Source organism: Tachysurus fulvidraco, chromosome 21, assembly GCF_022655615.1.
Source record: "Tachysurus fulvidraco isolate hzauxx_2018 chromosome 21, HZAU_PFXX_2.0, whole genome shotgun sequence".
Classification (NCBI taxonomy): Eukaryota; Metazoa; Chordata; class Actinopteri; order Siluriformes; family Bagridae; genus Tachysurus; species Tachysurus fulvidraco.
The window spans coordinates 14,381,375-14,393,857 of NC_062538.1; the positions used below are offsets into that span (position 1 = coordinate 14,381,375).

The following is a 12,483-nucleotide window of genomic DNA, read 5'->3' on the forward strand; positions in this document are numbered from 1 at the left end:
GGAGATGCTTTGAGCTACAGTATGTGTTACACTTCCCCATTCCCTGCCACACCTTAGTTCAAACACACATGCACACACAAGTTTACTAATTATGTAGTCATTTGTAACACGTCTTTCTTTTAATACCTGATCATTTATGCATTTATCCTATCAGTCAATCATGTGGCAGCAGGACGGTACATAAAATTGTGCAGTCATTGGCAAGAGATTACATTCAAACATCAGAATGTGGAAAAATATAAATAAATAAATCTGAAGGATTTTTACATCATCTGGTAACATCTACTACGCCATGATTAGTCTCAGAAATCAGACTTTCCCATTCTGATGTTTGATGTGAGCATTAACTGAAGCTATTGATCTGTATCTGCATGATGGTATGCATTGTAGATAACTGCATAAATGTGCAGATTTTTAAATGTGTTTTTATGAAAGTGGACAGTGAGTGTGTCATGGTTGAAGCACCTGCCTCGCCCTCCGATCGCCACCAGAGGGAACCTTCCCCCGAGTACTGACAGTTTCCGGACTGCATCTCCCATAATCCTCTTACCGGGACTGATTACACCGCCACCTGCTGCCAATCACCGACTTCCTATATAACTGCACTTGAACTTGACCTCAGTGCGAAGTCTCGATTTGCTACAGCTGCCGGTCCGAGCGTTTTCTGCCCCTGTGTTACTTTGTTCTGTTTTCCCTGTCTATCATTTGTTTGCTGCCTGCCCTGACCTACTGCCTGTTCTTCGACTACGATTTCTGCCTTCTCTACTTTGTTGTGTTTGCTGGTATTGACCTTTGCTTGTTGTTAACGAGTGATTTAATAAAGCTTGCATATGGATCCTCAGCGTTACAGAAGACTTTGCCGCCTACCTCCCACCATCTCTGTGGCGCCGAACCCAATGCCGTCGGTCGGCACCTGCAACTGACTACGCAGTCTCCTTGGCCGTTTACCCACGGCTCGCCTTCCCGGACAAGTTCAATGGACATCCGGAGAAGTGCAAGAGCTTCCTGATGCAGTGCTCGCTCTTGTCACGCAACAATCCTCTCTCTACCCCACAGACGCATTGGTATGCACGCTCCTTAAAGGCTTTAGAGTGGGCCACCCCGGTATGGAAGGAGGATGGGACAACGTTTCCTTCTATCAGTCACTTCCTCACCCAGCCGTGCAGCATGTTTGAGCACCCCGATGGAGGAGAGAGCACAGAGGAACGATTACTGAATATTTCCCAGGGAGATTAAGCCCTCGCCTTTCGCACCCTTGTGGCTCAGGCAGACTGGGAGGAGAGACCCCTCAAGCTTCTTTACCGCAAGGGATTGAACCATGAGCTACAGACCGAACTCGCATGTCGTGACGAGGGGAGTGACCTGTCTGCGTTCATAGAGCTGTCCATCCAGATAGACAATTTGATGAGCGCCCACGCAACTCGGATCCGCTCTCCTCACATCCGAGGAGAAAGCGCGACACTTCCGTCGCCAACCCTGCTTGTACTGTGGTGAACCCGGACATTTGTTGTCTACCTGTCCCACCAGACCACCCAAACATCTCGCTCTCAGCACTGCACTCAGTTCAACGTACAGCTAAAGGTGCAGGGAAGAGATATTGATCTTGTGGCTCTCGTTGACTCCGGCACTGCAGGTAATTTAATTTCGGAGGAGTTCGTTAAACGGAACACGATTCCGTTAGCCAAATGTATCCACCCCTTGGTAGTGGAGGCGATAGATGATCGACTTCTCGGAAAAGGGCACATAAGATTCCGTACCAGGGACATCGAATTACACGTGTGTGCGCGACACAGCGAGTTAATCCGGTTCCACGTCGTAACCTCTCCTCACCATCCTCTCATCTTGAGACTGCCATGGCTGAAACTTCACAATCCGGTCATCTCATGGAGAGAACCGCGAATCATTAACTGGGATGAAGCCTGCTTTCAACACTACCAGCCCTCTAACACACGCCTCGGAATAAACTCCAAGATTACCACTCCTGTTGTTCCCGGCCTCCCCGTTGAATATCACGACCTAGCAGAAGCCTTCAGCAAGGTCAAAGCCACCGAGCTTCCACAACATCTGGCCATGCATTGACTATCGCACCTTAAATGAGATCACCGTGAAGTTTCCTCTCCCCCTCGTGCCATCGGCCCTGGAACAACTTCGCAAAGCCAAGTACTTCACAAAGCTGGATCTGCGCAGTGCTTATAACCTCATCCGCATCAGGGATGGAGATGAATGGAAAACCACCTTTTCTACCCAGTCCAGCCACTACGAATACTTGGTCATGCCATTCGGCCTTTCTAACAGTCCTTCTGTGTTCCAATCCTTTATCAACGATGTTTTCCGTGATATGCTGGACCGCTGGGTAATTGTCTACATTGACGACATCCTCATTTACTCCGAGACACTAGAAGAACACATCCAACACATAAGGGCCGTGCTGAGACGTTTGATCCAACACTGAATTTATGCTAAGGCAGAGAAGTGTGAATTTCATAAAACCTCAACATCGTTCTTGGGTTACATCATTTCTGCCGATGGGGTCGCCAAGGACGATTCGAAAGTACAAGCAGTGTTGAATTGGCCAGGACCTCAAACCATCAAAGAACTGCAACATTTCCTTGGGTTTGCAAACGTTTACCGCAACTTCATCTGTGGGTTCAGCACTATACAGTAGCCACACCAGGCCATTAGAGCTTTCCAGCTGCTGAAGGAGAGTTTCACCACAGCTCCCATTCTCCATCACCCTGATCCTACCCGGTCGTTTGTTGTCGAAGTTGACGCTTCCAACACAGGAATTGGGGCTATCCTTTCTCAGCGCCAGGGTCCGGCTGATAAGATGTACCCATGTGCGTACTTTTCCTGGAAACTGTCACCCACGGAGTGCAACTACGATGTGGGGAACCGCGAATTATTGGCCATGGAGACAGCATTTGAGGAGTGGCGGCACTGGCTGGAGGGCGCTCAACACCCGTTTACAGTCCTCACTGACCACAAAAACCTAGAATATTTACGCTCAGCCAAACGAATGAACCCCTGCCAAGCACGATGGGCCTTGTTCGTCACCCGTTTCCAGTTTCCAGTCACTTACAGACTAGGATCCAAAAGACATCCGTCTCTGCCTACCCTGCAAAAAGCTCAGCCCTAGGTATGTGGGCCCGTTTAAAATTACGAAACGGATAAACCCTGTGTCGTACCGCTTGGCCTAGCCTCTGACTTACTGCATCTCTCCAACTTTTCACGCCTTGCTGCTGAAACCCGCTGGTGGCCCGAGAGGGGGCTTCTGATCCATCTGGTCCGCTGCCCCTGCTGGTCGACGGTGAGGAAGCTTATCAGGTCCGCACCCTACTTGACTCCAGGTGCCGGGGAGGTCATCTCGAAAATCTAGTCGATTGGGAGGGGTACGGCACAGAAGAATGCTCCTGGGTAAGGGCGAGAAACAGCCTGGACCTATCACTCACCGCCGAGTTCCACCGAGACCATTTGGACAGACCGGCCCCTCGACCTCGTGGAAGACCCCAAAATCGCATGCATCCTCGCTTCAGGAGCCGCTCACAGAGGGGGGCTCTGTCATGGTTGAAGCACCTGCCTCACCCTCCGATCGCCACCAGAGGGGACCTTCCCCCTAGTACTGACAGCTTCCAGACCGCATCTCCCATAATCCTCTTACCGGGACTGATTACAGTGCCACCTGCTATTTTCCCAATATTTCCCCTCACATTGCTCAAACACTCAACAGGTAAGTATAAATACATTTAGTTATATTTTTGTTTACAGTATATCTTTATCTCATTCTGTCTTTTTTAATAGGTCTGAAGAAAAGAAGGAGAACTTTAAGGAGCAGATTTTCTCAACCCCACATCAATCAGTGTAGAGCTCCTCTGTAAATAGTTCTGTGTCTGTAAATAGTTGTATCATTTAGTAAAGTGCTTATAGAGTTAAATTAAGTTTGTTTAGTTTAATAAAATCTTTCATTTTCATTTATTGTAGCCTCATTCTGGTTATTCTTATTCATCAATATACTTATATAGTTTTCCTTTGAAAAGCAACTCAAACGCAATGATTTTTTTTTCATTAACATATGTGGGAAAATAATACAATTTAATCCACCAAAGTAAGGAACATAAAAAAAAATTAAATGTATGGCCTTTGATAATTTGTTGAGAGTCTGTAGAAAATTCTGATCATAGTCTGAAATTCTAATTGTAGATGACCAAAAATCATTCAGCTGAAAATCCATCATTATAGTAAAACTTCTTTATAGGACGCCATCATTCTTTTACATTTTAATATTAAATACGTTGTAGTCAGCAATCATTAGGATATATATGCAAAACAGTGTTTAATCTGAAAACAACATAGAATTCACAGCCTTTACTTTGTTGAATCACCTTTGGCAGCAATTACAGCCTCAATTCTTTTTGAGTATGTTGCTACAAGCTTGGCACCACTTTTTTTGGGGCAGTCTTTCTCATTCTTCTTTGCACAACCTCTCAAGTGCCATCATTGCAAACCATTTTCAGATCTCCAGATCTGATCGGGTTCAAGTCTGGGCTCTAGCTGGGCCACTTAAGGACATTCACAGAGTTGTCCCATAGCCACTCTTTTGTTACAGTACATACAATATATCTACACAATAGTCAGGAAAGTGCTACTAACTAAAATAAGCATAAAACACTACTGCAAAAACATAATAAAGCAGTTATTGAATTAATGGATGAATGTATTCATAGTGTACACACACAATTCAAGATGATAGATCAGAAATTTCATTTCCTCATTTTTCATCTAGATGTGTTAAACAACTTCAGCACTTTTGGTAACAGACTGCCCAAATTTACAGTAAATTAAAGTAAAAGTAGAACCCATTATGTAAAGGTCCAGAGGCTGTGGAAGACCCCAGGCTCATGTTTATTTGCACAGTGTGCAGTGCTTACATCACACATCCAACACACATAGTGCACAGCTTTTGACTTATTTAAATTAAATGTAATTTTAAATTTAAGTTCACACTTACTGGCATGTATCAGTTTGTTGCATGCACAACCAACTATATCTTTTCCACTTTTTCTAGTTATGGTTGCTCTGGAAGCACAAACATAAAGACATAAGTTGATTAGAGGTATTAAGACACAATTGAAAATCACATGTTACCTGCCAGTTCAGCCCACCTCTTCATCCACAACTGTCACTTGACACCCCCACTGCCATAAAACTCCAAAGCATGTTTTTTAGTCTTGGGTTTTGGGCAGGCCTAAATCGTTGCTGTCCTATACTATACATTTGACATACCTGCCAAAGCTGAAGTGCAAGTGGAAGCCCAGGCACCATTTCTCCACTGATCCTATTGTACATTTCTTTCAAGGGAGTCTGTCAACACAATCCAGTTTCACATAAAAGCAAGCCATGCGTAACTGACTGAGCAGTTCCTTCATGTGTGGCATTGTGTATGTGTCAGACACCATTTAGACTTATCTACAAAAAGGTCCACACAAAAATGCACTGATCCCTCAATCTTGGTCACAACGACTGCTAAACTGCTTGAACTGGTAGGTAATGTGATGATTCTCAATTGAGTCTTATTAATACCAGTCGATTTATGTCTGTTTCTTTGTGCTTTAAGGGTAGCAATAACTAGATAAAGTGAGAGTGACATACAGTATTTGGTTGTGCATACAACAAAGGGAATCATTGATACACAGCTGATGTCCACAGCCCCAGGCACTACCTCTGTATTCAATGCGTTGTACATTCCATAATGTGCCGCCTTCCTACAGGACCCATCCACAATCATTTCACTAACTAATGCTTGAAACCCTAGCCAATGTGTCCCAAGATTTAGAGGATGATGAGGCCTCCACTGGTTTACTCTTACATGGTGCTAGGTTTTGGCACCACTGTAGATGTACAGTATAAGTGCAGACTCAGGTATTTTATAGCTTTAGCATTATTATGTCAAAACACACACACACACACACACACACACACACACACACACACACACACACACACACACACACACACACACACACACAAACACACAAATTAGATTTCCAAACAATAAGCTTTCAACAAAAGCTTAAATGTTACAGATAGATTTTGGTATGTCAGCAACATAATCTACCAATTTTCAGACAAAAGAAAAACATTTGTCAGGTTTTACCTGAAGAAAACAGTAGCACAAAGAATCCAGAAAAACTGTGGCAGATTCACCGATCAGAACAATGTGAAAAGTGTACCAGAGTCTTTTGATGTATTTTTTAAATTGCTTGTCACACCAAATATTTAATAATATTAAATATTTAATTTAATATTAAATTATATATCTATATTTATAAATTAACACATCATTAATTGTAATTATTTCAAAGGCATTAGAGCATTTTATTGCATGTAATATACATACAATAAAAATCTTTCAACAGAATACTATAAAATGGGTGTCTACACCACCATTGTCAGTGTTCATCCAGTAATTCTTTCTTTTAACATCCCTCTTTAATTAATGCTTTCTGAATCCACAGATGCACTCTAGATCATATCCCTCAAAGCCATATCAGAAATGTAAGTGTGAAAAATACATCTGGATTAAGGAGAAACATGCAATAAAAAAAATAAAAAGGAAGTAGGTAAAGTTACATACCGATCACTCAAAGAGACATAGACGTGAGAGTGTGTGTATGGGGGATGTCAGAATGTCTTTATATTTTGATTTTGACTAAATGTCTATAAGAATAAAAATATCTGGCCATTTTTAACTCCTGGAAAAATTGCAAATTTTATTTTAACAAACAAACAAAAAAAAGACACAGACATTGTCTTCTGGTTGGATTTACATAGCATTAATTTACTGTATTAATTATTATATTTACATGGATAAAGTAAGATATAAATAGACCAACCAACTTTTTTAATCCCTGAGTATGTGCCTAAGTTTAGGAGAGCAGGTATAATGAATATAACTGCAAGAAATTCCCAAAGGGGCAGAAAATTCCTTACTGACATGAGAAAGGCACAAAAAGAATGAAGAGGAAGCAAGGGGGAAGGAGAGAGAGAGTGAGAGAAAGAGAAAGAATGCAATACAAATATAGAGAAATGCACACAGAGAAATATTCTCTTTGTGGCGGCTTGTTAGTGTTAACTTGCACATTGTCATAATATAGTTTCTTACCAAGTGGGGAAAAAAAACATGGACATCTCCCACAAAAGCATGTATTTTGTTTGCTCTTGTAAAGAGCTTGTAAAGCTAATAAAAAGCTACATTAACCACACCTTTGCAGTTACAAGCCTGGGTAAATATTAAGCTATAAATACTTTATGTGCTACACATTGAGCATGACCATGATGATTTTACATCATTCCATAAACAGGGATGGATTTATGATTTAACAATTTTCCTCAGGGACCAGTCCAGTACTTGTTATAGTTAAAGTTATCTCAATAACAGTGACCTCATACTGGAAGCCGTTTAACCTGTATGTTATGCTTTAACCTGTATGCTTAATCCGTGTGCTCATGCATGTCTGAATATTCTGGGTTTATTTTTATGCAGTTTTTAAATTGTAGTTGGGGTGAGAATTTTGTGAAACCTGGAAACCATCTCCATAAGTTGGATGCAGGATGAAACTTGTTTGTTTTGTCCTGTGGTAACGATTGCATACTTTTAGTCTGAAGCTGGCAATTTTTCTGAAATAAAATTTAAAAAAAAATCCCTAAATACTCCATCCAAGAGTTTTCATCCCTGATAATCAACACACAATCTAACGTTCCTATCCTTTTTCTTGGCTACCACTATGGGAGAAGAAAAAAGGTGAGTCAGAATCAGAGATTATACTCACATTGAGAGGTGTTCGCAGATGTTTCCTTAACTATTAATCCTTTAAACTTAATACTGTGCTTCACCTTGGTTCCATGACAATCAAGGTCATGCAGATCAAAAACAACAGAATAAGCACTGAGTTTTATCACAGGCTGATTCTTCTATTCTTCCAACAAAGGCGAAACACCAAAATCAAACTGTATGACCGAGGAGACACACCACCCACATCAATACGAAAGGAGTCAGAAGAAGCAAAGTTTCCAAACACTCTCTGAGGTCAGCTCAGCAATAACACAGTTAAGTGGTAATGCTATTTCATGATCGGTTTCATTTCTCACCCAAACAGGAAACATGTGTGGCCTCTGCTTTGGAAAAGAGACCGAACAGCTTTCAAGAAAAATACCCCCAGGTAAGACTGATGTTGTTGGCTGTTCAGTATTGTCATGATTGCCCCTTACAAAACACTCTAGATCAACTCATTGCCCATTACTTCACTGGTTTAAGATCTAAGCATCATTAAACTAAGACTTCATGTGGAGCTTTGTCTGGTTCTTATCTTCAGTGCTTTGAGGATTTCATCATACTCAAAAACAGCTGTCTTGACCACCCTTCTTTTAAGGCTGCAGTGCTCACCGAGTCAAAGATGAAGCTAAAATGAGGCCCCCTAGTGTGTGCCTGATACATTTTTCTACATTTTGTCTGTGGCTGAGTCCAAGGGTAGTAAGGAAAAGTCAGGGCCAGGAAGAGATGAGAGTGCCAGAGAGTGATGGTGAAGGATACCAGGTGATGATCAGAGAAGTGAAACAGGGTAGCAATCATGTCTGTGGCTGGGGAAGGATGGGTGAAAGCAAAGAATTAGTGTCAGAAGGAAGGAAGATTAAAGCTTGTCAGAGGGAAGGTTGAAACTGGCAAGATTCCAGCTTTGTGTAGTTCTAAAATCTTGTCCCTGACATTACATTGGCCTTGATGGAGAGTTCGGCATCCCCCCCCCCCCTTTAAGAGAGTGCTCCTTATCTCAGTTCGTTGCCTGTATAAAAGACACCTGGAAGCCAGAATCCAGGGTTCAAATGCAAAACTGATCATTTCTTTGTCAGTGGGCAAACGTACAAAAGCAGAAGGGGTTCAAATATATAATATCCGCTAAATGCTGTAAATGTACAACATCGTATCATCTTATTACAGCAAAGGCATATTGTAAATATAACTTTGATTATCTTGTTACAGTGACAACTGTTTTATTTACAGGTTGATCTATATTAGGTAACCTGTGAACTGACTGTAAGTTCTTGATGTTGATATGTTGGTGGCAATGAACAAGGCAACCAGACATCATTCATATTCAATGAAAGCTGGCAACTTCATGATCACTGGCTAATAGATATGGGCATGTCTGGCGACAAGTCAAAATTTATTAAAGTTTATTGCTAATACTGTCACCCACTGATAAATGTTATTACTATGGCAACCAGTATTAGGAACGCCTACTGCCAACTTCATAGTAAAGAGACAGCAGAAATAAAATCTGATGAGCAACTTTGAAAGGGCCAAATTGTAGCTTCCCCAGTGCACATACATGGCTTACCTGGGGAAGAGATGGCATGGTGTATGGAGAAAGCAAACCAGCAGAGACAGTGTGATGCTCATGGCAATGTTCTGGTGGGAAACCTTGGGCCCTGGATTTCATGTGTATTTTGCAACATCACTTTCCTGCTACTTCATGCCAATGGTATTCTGTAAAGGTTTTGGTGTCTTTTGTTGTTTCTGTAAAGAGGATTCAGAAACAATTTCATTCCATTTGCGTTTTTTTTCCTTCACAAGAATAATCCGTAAAATAGTAACTGAAGTAATCGATAAAATGATTTTGTATATAGATTATGATACCAGTTTGAATCAGATATTAGACTGTTTTCCAGTGACTTTATGTCAAATCTCTGTAAGAAGATGTGACAGGTATAAAATTCTGTGGAACATTTATCTACGAGTTTTGCTTGTTTATTCCCAGATTCAGTAGATTACACATCATTCTAATTCTTTGTTCGACATGCATTGTGGATGCATTTTATCTTCAGTTTACTAGTGTATTTAGATGCGCAGTGAAAACTAGGATTTGTGAAGACTGTACTTCAAAAACTCAGTCCTGGTTTGAAGATAATCTATTATTTATATTTATTGGTATATGAACTGAACTAAACGAGGAGTTTTTATAATGTAGCGTAAACGACCGGTCAGGTGCCAGCAGCAGAAGCGTCACGAGGCTGTCATGTGACCTAAACTTCTGCAACTCACACATCCGGTTGTGTGTAGAAGAAACCACAGAAAACACTCCGAGAAAGGGATTTTAAAAAAAAAAAATCCTATCTTTTAAACCGGCTTTAAAAAGAAATATAACCAAATTAAAAAAGTTACTATTTTTTTTCTTTCTTTCAAACTTTCAAACTGCGTATAGCTTCAAAGCTAAATGCTAGGAATGTCGGCCAACAGTTTGTCGTACAATGACCAAGGAGGAACGGAGACAGGCGTAGAAGTTGGTCAGGAAACCACTCCGACCAGCAGCTTTGGTCTCTTCACCAGCGACTTTAAAAAGTAAGCTAACATAAAAATACTAACTTTATTTTATATCACGGTTTGTGTGTGTGCGCGCGCGCGCTTTACTGCCAGTTGCTGCCGCGTATACACGTCTGACGCGCATGCGCGGAAGGCACAACGGTTTAAAGTCGCTGTTAAAACGGCGATGATTACAGAGATCTAATATATTCTTTCTTATATGTATCTGTAAATAAGAGACATACGGGGTTTTTTTTAGGAAGGTTGTTGTATCAGCGTTAAACTTAAGTGTATTTTTCGATATAAGAACGTTATTTACAGGTTTAATAGACTTGTGTGTAAATAGATTAGATCCGTTTTTTTCTACATCAGATTATGTTGTAAATCTGTATGATATCTGGTTATCTGACTAATAACTTCTTGTTTACGTCTGACTTTTCGTTTTAATTGTGTCTTAATCTTCATTAATATTTAGTTATGGGCTATGTAAAAATCCCAGTAATTAATCTGTGTGTGGATTAAACAAAACACCTTGCACATCTGAGGAAACCATATATGAGGGTCTTTAAGGACATGGCAAAGCTAAGATGAAGCTGGTCCTGGTTTAATGTGAAATTAAAGGCATTCAGGCAAAATATAAAGAAGCTAAAAGCTATATTCAGCCAAGTGCATTTTGGCTGAACTGTTATGAATTACATGTTTAAATATCAGATTTATCATGTGTTGTGAGCAGAGATGCCACTGTATGATGTACATGTCAGTCAGCCTTCATGCCTTACATACTCATTTATTTTATTTATTTTTTTACATTTATGAATTTTTAAAGTCATGGTTTTATGCTCATAACCCAGTTGTTTGAATGAGAGAAATTTAAGTCACTCTTGAAAAAGGTCTCTGCCAAATGCGATACGTTTATTAAATGCCCTACTTACACTTAACATAATTTCATGTGTTGCATCTGTAGGCTGAGGATACTTAAAGTGGCCCTAGTTTTTTCCCCTTTAAAAACTCACAGTAAAGACACAAATCAGGTGACAGAACATAGGTATTTTTTTCATACATTCATCCATCCATCTTCAGTAACTGCTTTTTTTCTGATAAGGGTCACAAACTATCAAAGGAAAATAAAAATTCACACTAGATATGATACAAGTTCATCACAGTGCACCTTATTACACACATTCATGTACTCATAAGTGTAGCCCGTCTGCATGCCAGCCTAATTTTTGACAGAGGAAGAAAACCAGAAAGCACCACAGGAAACCCAAGCAAACACGGGGATGTAATCTCCAGCAGTAAGAATCACACTGCAGATATTTTTTGGATATGCAAGTTGTCAGTATTACCTTTAGCTTTTTCCATTATTCTATAATAACAAGGATTAAAATACACAAACCACTTCATGTTGCTTAATACAGATGAGTAAAAATGCTTCAGAAATTATAACTGGAGCCAACTCACTTGGTTTATAAATGATTGTGCAAAGATAGTTTCCACAGCACACATGAAAACAAAATGCTCCTTTGTTTTTGGCTCCAAGAAAGCTCTCTCTTTTTTTCATTTTTTGTTTCCTGTAAAGGTTTGAAACATGTGATGCTGTCCACTAGTGAACAAACTACTGTTAAATGCAAGCATGAAGGCAGACACTTACATGTGCATCCTCACATGTGGACATGCAACTAGTGAATTCTCTCCGCCTTCTCTCTGACCACAGTCGAAACATTTGACCATGCCTCTGATACCACAAAATAAGCCATTAAATAGGGTTTTTTCTAATTTATTTAAAATGTCATTATTTTGGTTTATGTATTGCTGAACATCTGATGAACATTTATATCAATCATTACAGTTTTTTATTATTTTTTTTTGCTTTTAAGGTGTATGGCCAGTAGGGTGTAGTAAGAGATTAGTATGGTTAATGTTGGCCACTGCCCTACATCAGGGCTTAGATTTGCTAATGCTGTGCTACGTTCACTCAGTGTTAGCTGTTTGCACCTAGGTGTCTTTTTTTTTTTTTTTAACCTGTGGAATGTCTGGGATACCACAGGCTTTCACAGAATCAGTGTTGTTGTTTTTTTTTTTTGCTGCCAAATTCATTCTGCTTTGCACTAAAAATATGAAGTGTGCGAAGT

At 40.4% G+C, this 12,483-nt stretch overlaps 1 protein-coding gene across 1 annotated transcript in view; it reads left to right on the plus strand.

Annotated features, from left to right (window-relative positions):
* Positions 1–9,878: 9,878 nt before the first annotated feature.
* The window catches only part of ap3b1a (adaptor related protein complex 3 subunit beta 1a), a 47,841-nt gene continuing 45,236 nt past the window's right edge, over positions 9,879–12,483 (plus strand). Inside the window, exon 1 of the mRNA XM_027152899.2 lies at positions 9,879–10,390. Coding sequence (XP_027008700.2) covers positions 10,266–10,390 — 125 coding nt within the window. The 5' untranslated portion in view covers positions 9,879–10,265. The remainder of the gene's footprint in view (positions 10,391–12,483) is intronic.